This window comes from Betta splendens, chromosome 19 (genome assembly GCF_900634795.4).
Source record: "Betta splendens chromosome 19, fBetSpl5.4, whole genome shotgun sequence".
In the NCBI taxonomy this organism is placed as follows: Eukaryota; Metazoa; Chordata; class Actinopteri; order Anabantiformes; family Osphronemidae; genus Betta; species Betta splendens.
The window spans coordinates 7,476,012-7,498,498 of NC_040898.2; the positions used below are offsets into that span (position 1 = coordinate 7,476,012).

The 22,487-nt window shown below is 42.1% G+C and overlaps 2 protein-coding genes across 11 annotated transcripts in view; one reads left to right on the plus strand and one right to left on the minus strand.

The window, feature by feature from the left end:
- The window catches only part of LOC114858710 (NACHT, LRR and PYD domains-containing protein 12-like), a 351,989-nt gene that overhangs the window by 59,783 nt on the left and 269,719 nt on the right, over window positions 1–22,487 (plus strand). The window contains exons 2-12 of one of the 10 annotated variants that reach the window (XM_055504732.1): window positions 801–870; window positions 1,031–1,979; window positions 3,131–3,237; window positions 4,365–4,469; window positions 4,609–4,734; window positions 5,571–5,649; window positions 5,808–6,033; window positions 6,187–7,960; window positions 8,144–8,317; window positions 8,490–8,663; window positions 8,836–9,009. In XM_055504732.1, the coding sequence (XP_055360707.1) occupies window positions 4,381–4,469; window positions 4,609–4,734; window positions 5,571–5,649; window positions 5,808–6,033; window positions 6,187–7,960; window positions 8,144–8,317; window positions 8,490–8,663; window positions 8,836–9,009 (2,816 nt within the window). In that variant the 5' untranslated portion in view covers window positions 801–870; window positions 1,031–1,979; window positions 3,131–3,237; window positions 4,365–4,380. The other 9 variants (XM_055504730.1, XM_055504726.1, XM_055504733.1 and 6 more) reach the window with 9 other exon arrangements.
- LOC129603456 (uncharacterized) lies at window positions 12,392–21,387 on the minus strand. Its single transcript, XM_055504754.1, has 2 exons — window positions 20,838–21,387; window positions 12,392–20,693 (listed from the first exon to the last, which is right to left on the minus strand). Exon 2 carries the CDS (start codon window positions 17,971–17,973, stop codon window positions 16,843–16,845), a length of 1,131 nt encoding a protein of 376 aa, XP_055360729.1. The 5' UTR covers window positions 17,974–20,693; window positions 20,838–21,387; the 3' UTR covers window positions 12,392–16,842.

Consider the following 22,487-nt stretch of genomic DNA (forward strand, 5'->3'; position numbering starts at 1 on the left):
TAGATTTTTTTCTGTCTCTTTTGTTTTGCATACATTTCAAATTTTTTTATCATGTGTGTATGAATTTGTGCTGCTCATGCTCAAAGACTTTTAAATAACAACAGGACAGAGCTACTGAGGAAAGTGTTTATTAATAATACTGTAGCTGTGGTAGCAATACTGTAACAATAGTTATGATAATCATATATAATAAACCATATTTGTTTAAGCAGATTGAGATCATACAGAAACAATAACCAGGTAAAAATCTAAAAATACCTAAAACAAAACAAAAACAACAAACAAAAAATCTATTTAATTAAGTAAAGCTGCAATTAGACATCAGGATCTCTTTGTTTGTGTAATGTACAATAATACAATGTTTCACTACTGATCAGGAAGAAGAAGGGAGGATACATAAAGAATAAAGCAACACTGGAGCCACAAAAAAAAAAAACACGAATACAAACAGAATGGAAAGAAATTCGGTTTTGACCTAAAAACCGATTTGGAAGAAACTGCAATTGTAGCCTCACTTCACACTGTTTACCAGAACATCCTCTAAGTGTGTTAGATGTTCAGCATTATGAGCCATGGAGTACACAGTTCCAAACAACGGCCTTTTCATTTTTTCTGAATACAAAAACAATTTTTTAAAAGAAAAACAGATGATGGTGCTGCATGATAATAAAACGCTAACTTGCAAATTGCATAAACAGGAGCAATCAAACAATAAATGGGTCAGTTTTTTATAATCACTTAAACAACTCAAGGGCTGCAGACAAAACCTCAGTGTACACAGGCTCCTCCATCCATTTCAGACACTGCATGCAGCCTGCTACACACATGAAGCTATCTATGAAGCCGAAGTGAAAGTAAGAAAAGGAAAAGGTAAATACTGTACTAACCAGTGTGATGTAAATGGTGGAGTCTTTTAATGTTATAACAATATGATTGATCTCAATGAGGTCAATATGCTTAAAATAGCGGCTCATAATGATTTTTGTAAATTTATATGCAACACACTACTCACCAACTCTATCTGCCCCAGTTAGCGCTGATCACCTCGAAGGTGAAAAAGCTGAGTGACACACCTGATGAAGGTGATCAGCAGGGAGAGAAACCCAGCAGGACAGCGGCCCAGAACCAGGAATGCCCACCCTTGATCTACCTGCAGCATCGGGCCCTGTCTCACCTGGAGTCCTCTGGGAGCACTGAGAGAGTCGTGTTTTGATTTCTCCAGTGCTTTCAACACCATCCAGACATCACTGCTGAGGAGAAAGCTGGAGGTGGCAGGTGTGGACCAACATCTGGCTGCTTGGACCATCAACTACCTCACAGACAGGCCACAGTTTGTGAGGCTGAAGGACTGTGTGTCTGATGTGGTTGTCTGCAGCACAGGGGATGGTGCTCTCCCCTTTTTTCTCTTCACACTGTACACATCGGACCAATACAACTCCCACCACTGTCACCTCCAGAAGTTCTCCGGACTTGACTGGTCAAACAACACAGACACTCTGTATAAGAACAGCCAGAGTGGCCTCCACCTGCTGAGGAGACTGAGGTCCTTTGGTGTGTGCAGACAGCTGCTAAGGACTTTCTATGACACTGTGGTGGCCTCAGTAGTCCTGTATGGAGTTGTGTGCTGGGGGGGCAGTACAGGCAGAGACAGGAAGAGACTCAACAAGCTGGTTCAGAAAACAGGCTCTGTCCTGGGCTGCACACTGGAGTCCATGGAGGAGGTGGTGGACAGAAGGATGCTGGTAAACTAACATCCATCATGGAGAACCCTCCACCCCCTGCACCACTGTAGAGGCTCTGAGCAGCTCCTTCAGCACCACACTGTTACACCCACAGTGCAGGAAGGAGCGCTAGCGCAGGTCATTCCTCCCCACAGACATCAGACTGTACAACACAGCGCTACAGTGACACACAATGTGGATCACATGTGGATCACATGGCGAACCTGTCTTCTTACTGTTGTAAAACCACCAAAACAGGTGCAATTATTTTCACAGTTTTATAAGTGAAAATTAGGCAGACAAATAAATGTAGTGTAGTAGAGTAGTAACATAGGAGAAGTCCCTGCCTTTTTTGCAGATTGTACAGGTTGCCATTGTTTCATTTCTGGCTTGAAAATATGAGCACACGCTGCTACTCTTTCTTGCTTCCATCCTTCTTCTTCGTCTGTGTCGTCCGCCTGTTTTTTTTCCCGCTGGCCCGAGTCGCTGAGTCACGTGACATCTCAAAGCAAGAGGCGGGGGCGTGTCTGCTTCGCTCTGACGTACAGGTGCAGACGCTCAGAGACGCAGACAGACGAGATAGTTAGTCTTTGAAAACACGGCAGCAGTGCGGAGGAGTAAAAACTCAACCAAAGTATCGATGTTTTTGTCGCAGTATCGATCGATGTCAATACTAGCGTTGGTATCGATATTATCGATATTAGGATCGATCCGTCGGTTCAGGTAGTTGGTCGTTTTTGTTTGCGGAGTTCGCCTCTTCATCGTGACAAAAGCGGAAGTAACCAAATATAAGTTCAGAACCGAAGAAACTACAAACTACTAGAAGAAGAGACTCTGGTAAGAAACCACCACACGCCTGTCTGGGTGTTAGACGCTACGTTTCAGGGACGGATTCAACCTGTTGCTGGGAGTGAAACTACTTTTGCCACTGCTGCAGTTTTCATGTGGTGTCGGACATTAAAGCGTTAAAAATCAATTCAAAGACGCAACACATGACGTCTCTAGCTGTCTAACGAGTTTATCAGGTTAACAGGAATTTTTCGTTTACTTTTAGTTATTTGATTAGAGAAAGTCAGGTGGTGAACAGTGAGACAGATGGAAGTATATAGTCATGAAAATAAGTCAGAATAATTTGTATTTATTGTTCTTTTGCTTTGCCTATTGTAGAATTCACTGTTTTGTTGTCTGCCCCATCGATCCTTGTCTCACTTTTACCATCCTTACTGTTTGTCAGTCCATGTTAAAAAGGATCAGTTTGAGTTGTGGCGATCATCAAATTTATGTCCATGCATCACCTCAGCCACCTCTGTTCAAACCCTGTTTAGCAGCCATCCAGTCATAGCAGATCAGCTGACCACCCATGCAGCCACAGCCGCTCATTACAGTATGTTTTTATCATTCATTAACAGGAGAGAGCATCAGTAGAACACATTTACACCCTTCAAGGGAGAAAGCCAGGTTCCTTTTGTAGTTCTGACCTCTTCTTCCTGTGACCAAAAGTACAAAGTCTGTGTGGGTGAGTATACAGTCTATTGCACTGATGGCAAACCAGGAAACAGCTCTCTTTGACATAATGTCTATTGGCCTCTATCTGTGTATTTATCTCTATATGGTTTTTTGGCAAATAGAAAAACTAAAGTTGTATATTTCTCATTCTTATTTTTAAGAAAATATATGTTTACATAATTGTAAAATGTATGTCTTATAAACATGTAGTCTGTTTTTTTGTTGTAGATTTATTTTATCCTAATTATAGTTTTTTGTACAACTATGTTTGTAAGTCAATAAGTGGTAAGTGTGTGATATCTGACCCAACCTTGGGTCCAAGGGATTTGTTTGTCATGTGCACTGCATCCAACATACACTTCACATATGTGTTTGGTGTAATGTTGGAGCCCTGCTTCATATACTGCAAATTTTTGTAGAGAGACATCCTCTGAATTTCAGTAGTGTGAGAGTCCGAAAAAGAAGGTGATGGAAAAACAATGGATTTCAAAATAAACACTGACAACAGTTAGCCACAGCGATGTCTACCCTGCAGGCTGAGAATCATAAGTGCCTAACTGCTGTTACTCACACTGGCAAGGCATACAAACCATAAATGCACCAAGTGTTGTTAAATAAAATGATGACCGCGGTCTCTGAAGCGACTGCTCAGTACTTCTCGTAGGGGTAGCAAGCTGCTGGGGCCTGTCCCAGCTGTCAGTCTGACCAGAGGTTCGACCACCCTGGATCCGTCACCAGCCCATAACAGGGAAACAGACCACTCATTCTGGCACCTACAGGCATTTCACTATGTCCAGTCAACCTGACTGATTGTCTGCACTGTGAACTGTCATCTTTGGTGACTGGGAGATAATTGTTATTGTAATTTGCTACATCTTTTTCTAAATGAATATATAAAGGGACATAAAGGGATTTATTTAAGGTTTGTGAAAGTGAAAAGTAAGACATAAGTCAGATCAATAAATGCTCAAACAAAGAAACCTGTAGTCTGCTCTGGCAAGTGTTGACATCTCTGACATTGTAGAGTGGAAAAGAGTCAATCATTGGAGGAGGAGCTGATATTGTTACAGGACTAATGATGGAAGAAGACTTTCAGATGTGCAGATGAATGATTTGTTTTTCTTCTCCACCTGAAAGTGGAAAGTGTGAATTCATGAGTCAGTGTGAGGACAGAGAGGAGGGAGCCCTGCCCTCTAAAACCAGTCTGTGTGAAGACCATGAGAGCCAGAACAAAGCTCAGAGGTGAGATGACTGAGACCGTCTGACTGATTCTGTCTGAAGTCACAGATAATAGTTAATATGTCATCATCACATATTTAGTATTTTTGGTCATTTATGAAGGACTGAATATGTGAGATTCACCAAAGTGTTTTTCTTTCAGGTTTCATCAGAGACAAGACTCTGCTGAACTTGGTCCTGAACCTGAACCCAGCTGCATGTCCTTCCGGAGTAATGAGTCAAAGGAAATTATTATAACTTTTAAAGACCAACATGCATTAGAGTCAAAGTGAGTTGTTCATTTGAAACAAGTTGAATAATACAATGCAAAGTTTATATTATGATAAATACTTGTGTTCCTTCAATTTCTCGATCTTCCTGATGTGAGTTAGAGATGTTGATGTGAAGGAGAAGCTTTTTTTTACTGTTCTTCCAGCAAACACTCAAGTAGCTAAAGCTCTGATTCTATAGAGCGTCTCAGGAGCTGCTCCTCTTTTAATGAAGTCCTGACTTGCAGGCAGATGTCAACATAAATGTTCAACTCTTATCAAATCTGTTTACTGATGTTTCTACATTAATTTTTTGGCCAAATGTCTTAAAGCACCTTCACTTCCAGCAATAAATAAAAGTTACTACTGGAGACTTGAGTTTTGATGTTGTTTTCAGTAAGTGTAGACGACTGTTTGTCCCCATTGTTGGCAACAGAGCTGATGTTCAACAATGAATGAATGTAGGAAGTAGTAAAATGTTCCTAGCGTGAGCAGCAGCTCTTCTTCATACATGCACAGTTCAGCAATCTGATCTTAGTAGACTCCTTATTCCATCACCTCAGTTTTGTGCAGGGATATATGTTGTTCAGAGCTGCTGAGTCTGAACCAGTGTCACATCAAACATCACTTCATGGACCTTTACCTTGTGTGTGTCTCTGTGTGGATTCATGGCCTGGTAGCTCAATGGGTAGGGTGTCAGTCTGGAAAGCTGTAGGACATAAGTTTGTTTCCAGTTGATCCCATCCTTGTGTGTGTCCTGAGCACACCCGTGTATGACTCACAGAAGGGGATGGATCAGAGAACACAATTTGTCTTATGTCTTGTCATGTCTCTCATTCTTCATGTTGCTCCACAGAGTGGACCAGCAGACCTCAGAGGTTTCCATTGCTCAGTCTGTCCAGCAGCACCAAACACACCTGGACTCCATATTTATGGTCTGTACATGTACAACTACTACTGTTCATGTGTTGTGTTCAATCATCTCCATGCTGCACTTTTTAGACCAGTGGATTGTCAGTGTGTCCAACATGGATCTGATGTTTGGCTTCATGGTTTTAGTTGGATCAGGTCATTCATTTAGTTTCTGTTCCAGCTGCTGGAGGAAAACATTGTCACGTTTGTGAAGAAGGAGCTGAAGAAGATCCAGAAGGTTCTGAGACCCAATTACCCAGAATGCTTAGAGAGTCAGAGGAAGGATGAAGAGGAGATGGATGGTGAGGATGAAGAGCAGAAGAGGAGCAGCAGAGACGCGTTTCTGAAGATCACAGTGAACTTCCTGAGGAGCATGAAGCAGGAGGAGCTGGCTGACTGTCTGCAGAGTAAGAGGATTTATCTACATCATCAGGGACACAATCACACGTTTACTGTTGGAGAGTTAAGTTTTTTTATGTGTGGACCATACTTAAATTCTTCTTCTTAAAGTCTTCAATCTTCTATCTTCATGAATCGTAACCATTTTCTTGTTCATTCAGGATCTTCTGCTGCAGTTTGTCAGGATCAACTTAAATCTCGCCTGAAGCAGAAGTTCCAGTGTGTGTTTGAAGGCATCGCTAAAGCAGGAAAGCCAACCCTTCTGAACCAGATCTACACAGAGCTCTACATCACAGAGGGAGGGACTGGAGAGGTCAACGATGAACATGAGGTCAGACAGATTGAAACAGCCTCCAGGAAACCAGACAGAGCAGAAACAAGCATCAGACCAGAAGACGTCTTTAAAGGCTCAGCTGGAAGAGATGGAGCCATCAGAACAGTGATGACAAAGGGAGTGGCTGGCATTGGGAAAACAGTCCTAACACAGAAGTTTACTCTGGACTGGGCTGAAGACAAAGCCAACCGGGACATACACTTCACATTTACATTTACATTCAGAGAGCTGAATGTGCTGAAAGAGCAAAGGTTCAGCTTGGTGGAACTTGTTCATTACTTCTTCAGTGAAACCAAAGCAGCAGGAATCTTCATTTTTAAACACTTTAAGGTTGTTTTCATCTTAGATGGTCTGGATGAGTGTCGACTTCCTCTGGACTTCAACAATACTAAAACCCTGACTGATGTCACAGAGTCCACCTCAGTGGATGAGCTGCTGACAAACCTGATCAGGGGGAACCTGCTTCCCTCTGCTCACCTCTGGATCACCACACGACCTGCAGCAGCCAATCAGATCCCTCCTGGGTGTGTTGACATGGTGACAGAGGTCAGAGGGTTCACTGACCCACAGAAGGACGAGTACTTCAGGAAGAGATTCAGAGATGAGCAGCAGGCCACAACAATCATCTCCCACATCAAGACGTCACGAAGCCTCCACATCATGTGCCACATCCCAGTCTTCTGCTGGATCACTGCTACGGTTCTGGAGGAGCTGCTGGAAACCAGAGAGGGAGGAGAGCTGCCCAAGACCCTGACGGAGATGTACATCCACTTCCTGGTGGTTCAAACCAAAGTGAAGAACATCAAGTATGATGGAGGAGCTGAGACAGATCCACACTGGAATAAGAAGAGCAGCAAGATGATTGCGTCTCTGGGAAACCTGGCTTTTGAGCAGCTGCAGAAAGGAAACCTGATCTTCTATGAGTCAGACCTGACAGAGTGTGGCATCGATGTCAGAGCAGCCTCAGTTTATTCAGGGGTGTTCACACAGGTGTTTAAAGAGGAAAAAGGGCTGTATCAGGACAAGGTGTTCTGCTTCATCCATCTGAGTGTTCAGGAGTTTCTGGCTGCTCTTCATGTCCATCTGACCTTCATCAAGTCTGGAGTCAACCTGCTGTCACATCTTATGACGAAACATGAACATACACCGTTCTACCACGTTGCTGTGGACAAGGCTTTAGAGAGTCCAAATGGACACCTGGACCTGGTCCTCCGCTTCCTCCTGGGATTTTCTCTTGAGAAAAACCAGTCATTCTTGCAAGGTTTGATGACACAAATGAGAAGTAATTTACAAACCAATCAGGACACAGTTCAGTACATCAAGAAGAAAATCACAGAGTTTCCTTCTGCAGAGAAAAGCATCAACCTCTTCCACTGTCTGAATGAGCTGAATGATTGTTCTCTAGTAAAGGAGATCCAACACTATCTGAAATCAGGAAGTCTCTTCACACATAATCTGTCTCCTTCCCAGTGGTCAGCTCTGGTTTTCATCTTATTGTCTTCAGCAAATGATCTTGAAGTATTTGACCTGAAAAAATACTCTGCTTCAGAGGAGGCTCTTCTGAGGTTGCTGCCTGTGGTCAAAGCTTCCAACACAGCTCTGTAAGTATTTTGTAAAGCTTCTAAATGTTGAATGTACTATTTATTTAATCAGTACTGTTTTGAATGAGAGACGTGACTATAAATGTGGTTATCTTTCTCTGCTCGACTGAATTTGCGTAGCTTTTTTTAGTGTTGTTCATGTTTCATTTTGATTACAATTTATGTTCATTACTGTCTCACCAGACTGAGTAGCTGTAACCTGTCAGGGAGAAGCTGTGAAGCTCTGTCCTCAGTTCTCAGCTCTCAGTCCTCTAGTCTGAGAGAACTGGACCTGAGTAACAACAACCTGCAGGATTCAGGAGTGAAGCTACTGTCTGCTGGACTGAAGAGTCCTCACTGTCGACTGGAGACTCTCAGGTTTTATTCTTATTGTTTTAAATGCGAGTGTTTTCAGATGTCAAACCCTTAAAATAAGAGATTAAACAGTTTAAACTAACTTGTATCTTCCATCAGTTGCTTGTTCTAGCAGTTTTTTAAATAATGAAAAATAACATTGCATTATTTATAATTTTGTCCACCTGTGTCTCAGACTGAGTGTGTGTGACCTGTCAGAGAGAAGCTGTAAAGCTCTGTCCTCAGTTCTCAGCTCTCAGTCCTCTAGTCTGAGAGAACTGGACCTGAGTAACAACAACCTGCATAATTCAGGAGTGAAGCTACTGTCTGCTGGACTGAAGAGTCCTCACTGTCGACTGGAGACTCTCAGGTTTTATTCTTATTGTTTTAAATGCGAGTGTTTTCAGATGTCAAACCCTTAAAATAAGAGATTAAACAGTTTAAACTAACTTGTATCTTCCATCAGTTGCTTGTTCTAGCAGTTTTTTAAATAATGAAAAATAACATTGCATTATTTATAATTTTGTCCACCTGTGTCTCAGACTGAGTGTGTGTGACCTGTCAGAGAGAAGCTGTGAAGCTCTGTCCTCAGTTCTCAGCTCTCAGTCCTCTAGTCTGAGAGAACTGGACCTGAGTAACAACAACCTGCTGGATTCAGGAGTGAAGCTACTGTCTGTTGGACTGAAGAGACCTCATTGTCGACTGGAGACTCTCAGGTCAAGATTTTTCAGTGTGTTCTTTCATTTGACAATCTTTTGTACTTCATATTTAATGGTTTAAACCAGAAATGTTTCTCATTTGATTGATTTTATTTTAGGTTTGTCAATATGTGTCTCCATCAGGAGTGGTAGTAGTGTGTGACTTGATGATGGTGTGTAACTGTGACCAAGTTTTTGTTGTTTTGTGCCATCAGGCTGTCAGGCTGTTTTTCTTCACTGTAGATGATCAAATGTGCCTCTAATCCAAACTGTAGTATGTAAGTGTGCTTTAACATTGTGTGTGTTCAGGCTGTCAGGCTGTCTGCTCTCACAGGAAGCTTGTGTCTCTCTGGCCTCAGCTCTGAGCTCCAACCCCTCCCATCTGAGAGAGCTGGACCTGAGCTACAATCATCCAGGAGACTCAGGAGTGGAGCTGCTGTCTGCTGGAGTCAAGGATCCACACTGGAGACTGGACACTCTCAGGTATGGACACAACTACACACAGTGTCTGATGGAGGAGCAAGTAGGGATGTGGAGCTTTATGAACTTAAAACCCAACCTTGGAGTGTGTGATAATAAACACATTCAGACTTTGCTTCCTGTGGTGTCACATTAGTTTGGTGGTGACAGAGTGAGACTGAAAGCAGGTGTCTGGCACCAAAAGTGATGATGTGAAATAGAAAAGTCAAAGCTTTTCTCCACGTCACCTCCTGCTCCGTAGATTCCAAGATAAGGATCCAAGTCCTTAGTTGTTGCTGAATGTCCATCCCTACATACAAGCCTCCATCTGAACACAATCCTACAACAATGTGTGTGTGAGAGCCATGTAATGTCCATGTCTGCATGTCTCTGACCCCCTCCTCCTTTCAGGGTGGAGCCTGGTGGAGTCCGATGGTTGAGACCAGGTCTGAGCAAGTGTAAGTGTGTTTGTAGTGAGATCAGCAACATTCAACCATCTTCAAACTGTCATGAGTCATCATCAAACTGATGATAGATCAATAACTGCAGCTGGATTGTGTCTTGTTCTCTCCATCAGATTTCTGTCAACTCACCATCGACACAAACACAGTGAACAGGAGACTACGACTGTCTGACAACAACAGGAAGGTGACACGTGTGAAGGAGGATCAGTCATATCCTGATCATCCAGAAAGATTTGACTGGTGTCCTCAGCTGCTGTGTAGTAATCGTCTGACTGGTCGCTGTTACTGGGAGGTTGAGTGCAGAGGAAGAGTTTATATATCAGTGAGTTACAGAGGAATCGGAAGGAAAGGCGGCAGTGATGACTGTTTGTTTGGACACAACAATCAGTCCTGGAGTCTGATCTGCTCTGATGTTGGTTTCTCTGTCAGACACAATAACATAGTAACACCCATCTCCTCCTCTGTGTCTGACAGAGTATCAGTGTATGTGGACTGTCCTGCTGGTTCTCTGTCCTTCTACAGAGTCTCCTCTGACAAACTGATCCACCTTCACACCTTCAACACCACATTCACTGAACCACTTTATCCTGGGTTTTGGATCTCATATGGTTCCTCAGTGTCTCTGTGTGATGTGTCAAAGTGAGAGTTTGATCCTGTCAGAGAAACGTTGTCAGAAAGATGTATTAAAACAAACTATGGAGCAACTTGTGGATTGTGTGATCTTTGCATTACTCCTCTTGTCCCATTTCTTGATCTTTCCATGAATCATTTCATTTGAAGTTTTATTCACTGTTCTTCTGACAAACACTGATCATTGATCAAATCTCCAGATTGTGTGCTATAATATAATAAACATGTATGTAACCTTTAACTGTCTGATTTAGTCAATAAAATTTTTTGCTTTTGTTCAAAATGCTAGTTGGTTTTACTTCTCAGTTTCATAAGGCCTCATTTCCACCTCTCTGGAAACGCAGGCCGGACACGGCCCCCCCTGGAGTCCCTTCAGGACTGTTGTGTGATTCAGGAACCAGCAGTGACCAGGATTCGATCATGAGGTCTGCACGCCTTGCGACTTACGCTCATCGTCTTACCCACTACACCACTGAGGAACCCTTCACACTTGGAGAAGCTTCTGGCGTGCTTTTAAGCCTAAACTTTGAGAGCAGCGTCTAAAAGTTTCTAGAATCATGCAAGATTTGAACCCTCAACCTAACTTCACAAGAACAACCTCTTAACCTCTGAGCCACCGCTCTGTTCAGGTTGTGACATGTTCAATGTTGTATTTATAGTTTATTTGGACAAAAAGGACTTGAAAGCATCTACAGGTATGGAGGACTTGAACCAACAACCTGTCTTTACAGCAGCAGCATCTTATCTCTCGGAATAATATGGTTAAGGTTGTATTTACCGTTTACTTCACAACAAGACCTTAAAAACATCTAGCATTATTTTGGGATTTAGGCCTTAAATACTAAACCTTGTCTCTATTCTTTTTGATCTGATGTCTGTTACTCTACTAATGAGTCATGACAGTCAGTTTTAAGTTGCAGTCACATTTGTCAAATGATACTATTACATGTGGGTTGTGCTTGCGTGTACTTTTATAACAGACGGTAATGTTTAATTCAGTATGAGCAAAGCAGCTTTAAATGCTGAGTGCGATGTCGCGTCTGCCACTGTTTGCACCCAAATCAACAGCAGCACCTTGACCCGCTAGTTAACCTGTATTTCCCTCCTCTACAGCACTGGTTGAGAAAAGCTGTCGGAGCGATGGCCAGACACGCTGACAGCAGCTGAAACAAGCAGGAGGGAAGCAAACGTCAGTTAACAGACGAACCGCAGATGAGACAGCGGACAGTATCCTTAAAGGTGCAGTACCGCCACCTATCGGTCATATAGTGAAACTCATCTTATCGTACAAATTTAATCCGCTCACTTGAATGAAATATGAACAAAACAAAGCCAAATATTCATATACACAGAAAACATTCATAGATTAATTACAAAACAGTCCTACTTAACTGAGGCTAAGTTACTGTCTGGCGACTCTATGTGACAACAACACATTAATTTGCTAAGCGCAAACATATACATTTCTATACCACAACATAGTGCAGTGTCTTATACAAATGTACCACTAAATATATGCCCCAGATGAATAGCAGAACTTTATCTATTACAAGACAACAGCTCGCCTGCTAACAAAAAACATAGAAAACGTTAGAATCCACGACAGTACGGTGTCCGGCAAGGGACAATCTGCTCTCACAGCCCTATTACAGCAGAGTAACGGCGTCATCTAGCGGCCGTTACAGATCACTGCTCTATATTAACATGAAATACGATGGTGGCATGTACAGTAAGATTGAGGGAGAAAAGGAAAAGAACAGTGAGTAACTCAGTGTATCAAGGAGTTTGACCAGTGTCGTGTATTTCTATTCTCTTCAACCACGACAGAGATTTCACAAGAACTCAACTTTGAAGTTTAAATCAATAGCATACAAATTTATTATACATGACAAATTAAAACAATCATATAATGATTACAAAAGAGTAATAACAAGAGAGGCAGAGACCGAATTCACCTGCTTGTTCCTCTGCAGAGAGAACCGAGAGGTCGGAAAAGGTCCGCTGTGTGCTACCAGCGGACCCTCTGCGAAGCGCTCTGAAAAACCCCAGCCTGTGAAGGCCCTCCTTATAACCACCACCTAGAGTCTTTCCACATGTCCAAATAAGGCTACTTGGAAGGTCCTGGCGCTGGGCCGTGTTATCTGTCCAGCTCCCAGATTCCTCTGGCCCAGCTTCAACCTCTCCGTTCCTTTCCCAGGTCGGCGTGACATTTTGAATAACTCAGATAAGGTCGGCGTGACATTTTGAATAACTCAGATAACTATTGTTAAACAACAGATTCTGTGAACACAGACTCTGTGAACTCAGTTTAAGCAAACACACGAACCCATCTACTCTATGTACTTCTCTCATAAGCAATGATCAATTTTAGTGCTAAAAGTAAATGTAAATGTCTGTTTCCTGGAGTCTATCCCAGATGTTCCCCAGACAACGACCCTGCGAAACTGCAAGGGTTGAGGAACAGTCACTGCATCTTAACCTGACCCGAACAGATTGTTCACTACCTATATAATAATATATGATATGATACATAAATATACTACAAATCCCCTCCTCATGGGCATTTTAATGCCCATCAATCTTGAAAGCGAGTGGCCAAGAAAGCTCCTCTTTGACTCATCATACTGCATTATATTAAATAGACATGAACTTCAACATTAAGATGAAAAAGCAAAGTTAAAGATTCACAAAATCTGTGGTGAATAGAACACCTAAGCTCTTCTTTCAGCTCCAACAGGTGATCCTCCCACGCTGCCTGTAAACAAGTACATTCAGTAACAAACCTCACAGTTTTCATTCTACATAAGTGTCCTCTTTATCACAACAGATTCTTCACAGACTCCACACCAACCACAGTCAATCATGAAGGTCTGTGATCCCACGTCATCCAGCATCTGCAATTCAGCTCATGCACGGGCAAATTCAAACATCAGTGTATATCAACGATGCAGCTAAGGGCGGCGCTCCGCCCACACCCAGTAGCCGTGTTGGTCAGCGCAGCCCCACAATATTAGGTGGGTGAGGATTGTTTGAGGAGTGTAGCTGGAAGTGGAATAATTGGACTCTCCATCAGCTCCTTCGGCTCCATCGACTCCTCCTTCATCCGCCACGGTTGTTCTGGAAGCTGTGGCACTGCACCCTCTGCGTTGTCCTAGGAACCTCATCTGATGCCCTGCCTTTCTGCTAGCGACCCAGTTGGCCCAGCTTGCCTTCACGTTGAACACAGAGTCCCTCATTTCTGGACCGTTCAGGGCTCCAGCACACTTCTGCTGCACCATCCTCTGTCCCCCTCAGACTGGTGCTCCAGCTGTGACCTGAGAGCTGATAGCTGAGAGGCAGAAAGATCTGCACTATAGTGCAGCATAAACCATCCTACAGAGCTAGGGTTAGGGTTAGGCTGAACAGAACATATAGTTTGCTTTTTATTCCAGGTCGTCGCTGTAGAAATCAAAAGATTTTAGATCAGAGAGTATAAAAACCCACAGTTGTAGCAGATCATAAGACACACCCTCCTCTGATACTGAAGTAACCTGTGGATGGAGGTTAAGAGTAGGAGAGAAGTTGGTTAGGGAAAAAAATTAGTTTAGAAAATTAGTTGACACATTTTCTCCATTGCTGCTCTGTGTAGAGAGAGGGGCTGAAGTTGTTAATGTGAGCTTCCTGTGTACAACAACACACTGAGATGCAGAATGAAAATTGTTAAACCCTCATTATGTAAAATCAACAAAAATAAAACATCATCGACACGTGCCATGGTCAGTCCGTAGAGCATATACAGTATCAGTCAGTCATGTCATGAGCTCAGGGTTTTTGTCGTGCACGTGAGCTAAGAGAGTGACTCTTGCTCTATGAGAACTATAATTTAGAAAGGCTAGCCTGTGACCTTGTTCTGCTGAATGAGTCAGCAGTGTCACTCTGGGCCCATCAGTGATCCGGAGTTTGATCTTCTTTGTCCTCTTCTTTCCTGCAATGGAACAACACAGCTTTCCTGCGTATATTAATCATCTGTTTCACATAGAAACTTGGTTGATGCATTAAACACTATTTCGTCAAGCAAAGCTTCGTGCAATGTTAGTCTATGCGTTCGGCATATTTTTACAAGCTACACACTGAAATGCAATGTTCACAGTACTTTTTCGTCCCTCTATTGTCATTGTCACATTTACACTTTCCTTTTCATTCACTCCTTGACTTCCCTTAACTCCTTTTCTTCCTGACATACCCTGCTCCTGACACTTTTCCTATCACTCCACAATGAGTCCCGCTGTGAGATCATACTCCTCTGTAGCGTAAGCTATTTACAGTATATACCAAATAAAATTTTTGTGCCAACTCGACCACAACCTTCCTCCCATGGATTAAGTTCACCAACTTGGGATAAAACACAACAGAAACAGAATAGTCCATTCTTACAGCAGATGCCACACACACAAGTTCCCCAGTTACCAGGGACCGTCATAAAGCAATAATCAAAACAATTTTTTACAATACATTTTTCCCCCCTCAATAGACAGATAACTGTCCATTGAATTTGAAGCCGATTAAATCATTAAATTAAGATGGATGGATAAAAGAACACTAGCAAAACCCTTAAAAGTAATTTCCTACTCTTATTTATCCTACGTATTTATCCTTACCAGGGATCATCATCAATCCCTGAATAAAACTGAGTGAAATTAAGGACGATGTCAATAGAAGGAACAAGAATGTTTAGACCTTAATAACTACAACATCAACCCAAACTAATCTCATTATGAACACAGAATCATTGCGTTGTAGGAAGCCTTATTGAATTCAAGAAGCACTGCAGATGCATGTATTAAGTGACTTCATGACACAATTAACGTAAAGACTAAATAAGCTGAATCCTCACAAACTATCAGAAATGACAGATGGACATAACACAACCTAGTCAACTGTTGGAAATGCAAAGCTATACCCTAGAAATTCAAACAACCCCACAATTGTTGCTACATCTAATTATAATTCCCCTGTGACTGTCAGAGTTTGTAGTGATAACAAAACAGCTGTGGACGATAACTGAAGTATTGTAACCTATTAAAGAAAGTCCATATAAACCCACATACAGTCAAACCTCTTGCAGGATAAAGCACCGTCACTGTTGCTGCTCAGTCTCTTCCCCAGACCTCCTTCTTTCATGCCGTAAAGAACACCACAGCCCTGTCACATTTGTTTAAGGCCTGCAGACTGATGACATCTATGTTAACTGTTTAGCAAAAGGATGGAAAGAAAAAATTAACTGAGACCTGGTTTACACATTTGCTAAATGTGTCTTCTGCTCTGCTGGAATATATTAATGATAATGATGATAAGAACTAAGTGGAACCTCATCAAAACATGTCAAGGTGATCATTAAAACTGCAGCCTCGCTTAAACAGTAGACGGACTGTGCAAATCCTAAATGTAGTGTAGTGAATTGTAGCTGCTTGCAGCACCACAATCCGTAGCATTACAATACTGTACTATAGAAGACTAAGCATTGTTGCAACAGTTACACCTTGCGGGTTCTGAATGGTTTGGTTTTTTTGTCTATTGGAGAACTGGCACAGTAGCAGTAAAATGCACGTCTGGTTTTAGTCACTTTAAAGTTTGATGTTTTCTGTAACACATGAAAGCATGATGCGTTATACCAGCTTACATATTGTAGGGATCAAACTGCTGTTTACTGTATGAGAGAAACATTTACACTCTCCTCATTTCTTTTTTAACTGATTGACCTCCTCAGATACTTTACTCACTTTATGGTATGTGGGAGGCACTTCCTACAGTATTGCGGCTTGTCTAGTAAAACTTTCTTACCTCACTAATGTGAATGAGTCTTTACCAATACCATGAGACAACTGTCTACAGTTAGTGTTAGTTGGAGAGATGGACTGAGGCATGTCTCAAAGTCTGGTGCACACAGTGTCTTCATCAACATACTTCACATTCACATTGTTTTTAACACCGTCACCCACTGAGCATCAGGTGGAGCATTTGTCAGCAGAGTGATTGAATTGGGAACTTTATCTTGAAATATTCTCTATACCTTTGTCTTTCCCTTGCCTAGTAAAATTGGCATATTTTTCATTTTTGACTCTGTTGGCAGGTTTAAGGACTAAGTCATTCTCACCAGCCGACTTGTTTATTTTATTTCCAAATTTTAGATATTTGTCTGAGTCTCAAAGTACTAAAGTGTGCATCAAGGTGAAGTCACAGATTCAGAGGCATCTGGCTTTTTGGCTTTTGATGGGGCCCATCAACAAAGTTCATGAATCCTGGAGGTGTCTGGTCCTCTCTAGTACCCAGCTGAGGGGCCTCCACATTGATCAACGGACCCCTTTGGTCTGGGCACTCCTCGTGAGCCTCGTAGCCAAACAAAGCAATGGCTTCTTACGTGACCAGTCTTCCCACAGCAGTAGCATCTCACGCTTCCTCTGTGGCTGCCTCCTGTTCCACTGCCTTTGTCTGCAGGGAACCCTTCTCTCCTCATAGGAGGTCGTCTTGTCCACCCTTCTGGTAGAATGTACATCACCTGAGGTGTGGCCATGCCTGGTGGTGTAGGTGGGGTCCGAGGCACGCTGGCTGATTGAGCAGAGACCATCCTCGTCTCTCTTTTCTCCCCCTCTTTTCGCTGCTGCTGGCGTGTTGCTTCTTTCACTGCCTCCTTTGCCTGCTTCTGACGCAGCTCAACAGCATGAACCACATGGTCAGTTATTTGTTCCAGTGACAAGTTGCAAAGTCCCACAGTGTCAGTCAGATCCTTCTGATCTGGTCTTGAAGGCCAGGGCAGATTTTGACGCTTTGCCTCTTTGACCAGCAGAGGAAGTCCATCAGAAACCTCATTTACCCGTTCGTCACACACACACACTGATTCCTCATCTGACTCAGCCCACAGTGATCTAACTGCTCTGTCACGCAGATCACTTTCACTGCAAGAATTTCCAATTGAGATTTTCTCTGTGTTTAAATAAATGTCGGGCAGTTCTAACAACTTATCCCTTTCCACTGCCCTGTCTGTCCCTTCTAGATCAGCTACAGGGTGAACTGGCTTCTTTGTCCGTAATGGTTTTGTTTCTTCTGCATCCATCTGGGACGCATCTGAAAGAGACTTAATTATAGAGATCTGATTAAATTGGTTATCACCACATTGAGTCGTCTTTTTGCTCATCGTTTTTGCACAGTTGATAAACAATTGCAACACTGCATTTTCTTTTTCCCGTTTAAGGCCTCGCTTTACAGATTTGTCTTTTATCTTATAGGTTTTTATAAAACCCTGCATCTCTGCACATTGCCTCAGATCAAACGTCCCCTCTGAAGGCCAGGGCGACGTGGATTCATGTGTCCGCTTGCTCCATTTGTCTGAGCATTTCTGAATTTCTTTCATCAACACCTCGACTGGAGACATGTTCCCATCCACAGATCTCATTATTAAACATGTATCTTTACTGAAAGTATGATTTCAATCCCTAATTACACCTAATTATACTTGTAACTGAACTAATCTCAATCAGTGTTCATAACTGAAGTAAGTTCCCTGTCTTTACAACCCATAGTTAGTGAAAAGCAACATAAATATTAAACAGTTAAATTGTAATTAGACGCTTTTCCTTTCTGGGTATCTTGGTTTTACCTCTGTTTTAAGCAACTGGCCCGATAATCATTCCTAGTGACTGTTGAGCTGATGAGTTTTGATTTGTTCTGAATAAAAGAGTAAGTCTGATGCAAAGATAAACCAAACCACTGCAGAAACGCCCACTTCAGAGCAACTGCTGAAGAAAAATTATAAGCGTCTTATTGGAGCTGATCATGTGCTTTGTTTATATTACTAGGTTTATACAAAATCAGCGTAATTGAAACCCTTGATTTAACGTGATAGTGATGTCACAGGCTGTGCCTAACCCACATTAGGTCACAAATGGTGGTCTTGCTCATGAGAATGCAGGTGCTACAGACGCGTGAGCAGAAAGACCTTTGATATAAATGGAGGAATGTTTATTAACTTTGCCCAAATAACCTAGTTAACCTAGAACCAGACAGAATGGAAACTGAAAATGGAAAAATAGAAGCTAAATCCCACCAATACACACTGACATAAAGTATAACCAACACGCTGCAGACCACTACTAGTACACTAGCATGTACGTCGCATAAACCCCTTCTTGCGGTTCTATTCTCACCTAGTGTATTACTAACATTTATTCTCACCTAATACTAACCAGGCACTTATAGTCTATACATACATACATCTGATCTGAAAAGTTGGTGAAAACTCAGGGGAGGGGTGAGGCAGAGCCTCAGACAGATGGAGGCTCGAAAGTACTCTGTTTGTCTTTGTACTTCCAGTCTGATTCTGCCCTTAGAGAAGCACACGGCTGACGGCTCTAAACCAATTGAGAAGCGTTAGCGTTACAGTAAAATTCCTTCCTCTTCAAATGACGTAGTAAACGTTTTGAAGTTTAGCTGCTGTCCGTTACAATAATAGTAATAATAGGAACAAAACTAAGGCTTTACTGCAGTCTGTCAACTATGTGTCTATGTCTCTCCAATGCACACTCACACACACACACACCCGAGCCTACTGCTAGGACTAGTACGACACACACCCTTGAGCTTAATGCTCTGAGCAGTAAAGCACATACAGTACACACACTCTTTTCTCTCTCTGGAGCGTAAACAACAGAAGAGGCACACGGCTGACGCCTCCACACCCAATTCAGAGACCGCGCCTCAACTCCCCCTTTTTTTATTATTTTAATAAACAAAGCAGCCGCGGTCTTTACACACCGTGACCAGCTTGACCACTTCCAACCACAGTGCGGACACGTCGTCACAAAAAATGCACTAAAATACTCGGATTACGTCAAAATGATTATAAAAGTACAAAGAAAAGTGAACACCATATAGGACAATCAAAAATGTTAAAGTATTAAACAACAACAAAAATTAAAAACCCAACTTTGTGTCGCCACCTGGCACCAAGCCAACGTCTCCCCCCAACTATCTGAAAACACACGTATGAGGAGCGGGGATCTGTCTCTAGTCACACACACACACACACACTCACTCCCCCGCCCTCCTGCTCTCTTTTCCTCTCTCCCTCACACACACACACACTCCCTCTGCACCGGAGGAGTAGAGGAGCCGCTGTCAACCCAGCCTACTTCAAATTTAACTCAGCAACAAGCAACTATTACGCCGTTTAACTTCACATACGTATATACACAAATACACACTTGATTAAACTTCATACACTATTGCCAGCACACTTCATCTTCATATGCATATCACAGAAAGCGCTTTTACCGGTTTCCCTATGTCTCTCAGGCCTCACATCTCATGAGAAAATCTACACTTGGATTGATCAGTCCCAAGCTTAATGTAGGTCTCCTCATACGCACATAAACCTACAGTGCCTTAAACCAAAATTTGATTGAATGTGTAGCACAAGGTCACACTCTACGTCCTAATGCACTGAGGCCGCACCGTAACCTGATGCTTCTTACGCACCCCCCCCTGTAAATTTGGTGTACGCTTTTGAAATGGCACAATATAGCTCCTACCCTATAAAAGAGTAAATAGAGAGTGTCCAGTCCAGTGAAAAAATGTGCATATATTTTGCCACTTCAGCGTTGTTGGGCCGAAGCCATCGGCATCAGTTATGGTACTTACACAGCCTTTATATATACTTTAACCAAATACAGACTTCAAAGCCCTTAATGTTAGAGTGTCCAATCTGCGTCTGCCTTAAGTCAACATTTAAGTCAACGTCTAGAGGTCAATAGGCCATGTCATTTTCTATTTCCCCACAATAAAAGCAAAGTACAGCACACAAATAAGCAGTTGGTTAGTTATATTTATATACAGCAAATTTTACAAGCAAATTCTCCACTGCCTCTCTCTGCTTATTCCCACACAGATTGTTTTCTAGAAATAGCCGAATCAGAATTTAGAATCTTCTAATGTAACCAACATTTGCCCACACTGCCCCCAACACAGAGAATCGTCATGTAAGAGCTTTAAGCGCATCTCACCTGTGGCCACCAGTGACGAGTCGTCTCGGGCTGGGTGCAGTCGGGCACCTGTCGGCTTCAGACCCGGCTTTCTTGCCTTGGAGTGACGCCAATTTCTGTCCTGTATTTCTATTCTCTTCAACCACGACAGAGATTTCACAAGAACTCAACTTTGAAGTTTAAATCAATAGCATACAAATTTATTATACATGACAAATTGAAAACAATCATATAATGATTACAAAAGAGTAATAGCAAGAGAGGCAGAGACCGAATTCACCTGCTTGTTCCTCTGCAGAGAGAACCGAGAGGTCGGAAAAGGTCCGCTGTGTGCTACCAGCGGACCCTCTGCGAAGCGCTCTGAAAAACCCCAGCCTGTGAAGGCCCTCCTTATAACCACCACCTAGAGTCTTTCCACATGTCCAAATAAGGCTACTTGGAAGGTCCTGGCGCTGGGCCGTGTTATCTGTCCAGCTCCCAGATTCCTCTGGCCCAGCTTCAACCTCTCCGTTCCTTTCCCAGGTCGGCGTGACATTTTGAATAACTCAGATAACTATTGTTAAACAACAGATTCTGTGAACACAGACTCTGTGAACTCAGTTTAAGCAAACACACGAACCCATCTACTCTATGTACTTCTCTCATAAGCAATGATCAATTTTACTGCTAAAAGTAAATGTAAATGTCTGTTTCCTGGAGTCTATCCCAGATGTTCCCCAGACAACGACCCTGCGAAACTGCAAGGGTTGAGGAACAGTCACTGCATCTTAACCTGACCCGAACAGATTGTTCACTACCTATATAATAATATATGATATGATACATAAATATACTACACCAGCATCTGAATTTATAACTAAGAGATGGTTCAGTGTGCATATTTCTGGAAGTGGCGTATCTTGGCTGACATATTTGCTCTGAAGAGACTACACAAATGAAAGGGAATTTATTTTATGAATCAATTACTCATTATAATTAAATCTGTTTATTCAACTTAACAACACAAATTTGTTCAGAACTGTTTTAGAGAAGTTAATTTATCGCACCACTGACTAGTATTAAAGCTTTATCAGTCCCTACTGCTCCTCTAGTCACTGATCCATAATATCATCATTACATGGGTTCTGTGATATCAGACAGTGAGCTGCACGTTGTTACATAATAAACAAAAGGCAACGAGTATTACCTCAAATAGACTGTCAATGGCATCCACTAAACGGAGACATTTGACGACGGCATTGGCTTTATTCTACTTTGGGATGATGGAGTCTAATAACTAAGGCTCCCAGTGAATCCCTGTAGCCACTGGGGTGTAAAAGGAGCAGAGGTCCTGGGATTAGGAAAAGTGCTTTGCATACTTTGTACCACGGGTACAGGTGTATTTGTGGTGCATTCACACCACTGATGATTCTGAGCGTGTGGTGGTGTCAGAGTGTGGAACTGCCACTAGAAGGAGCCATTTATCTAAATATCAGAGTAAGCTGAACACTGCATGTAGTGTAGTTAAATGAGTTGTATCTCACTAAATATGGTCTAAATTATGTCTTAAAATGCTTAAAGATTTGTTCGATTTTTTCATGTATGTTTATTTTTGGATAAATTTAAATTTTTTATTATCATGTGTGTATGAATTTGTGCTGCTCATGCTCAAAGACTTTTAAATAACAACAGGACAGAGTTACTGAGGAGTGTTTATTAATAATAGCTGTGGTAGCAATAACTGTAACAATAGTTATGATAATCATATATAATAAACCATATTTGTTGAAGCAGATTGAGAGCATACAGAAACAATAACCAGATAAAAATCTAAAAATACCTAGAACAAAACAAAAACAACAAACAAAAAAACTACTTGATTAAGTAAAGCTGCAATTAGACATCAGGATCTCTTTGTTTGTGTAATGTACAATAATACAATGTTCCACTA

Coding starts and splice junctions, on each gene's coding strand:
- LOC129603456 (XM_055504754.1), bottom strand. CDS start 17,973: ATGAGATCTGTGGATGGGAACATGTCTCCAGTCGAGGTGTTGATGAAA.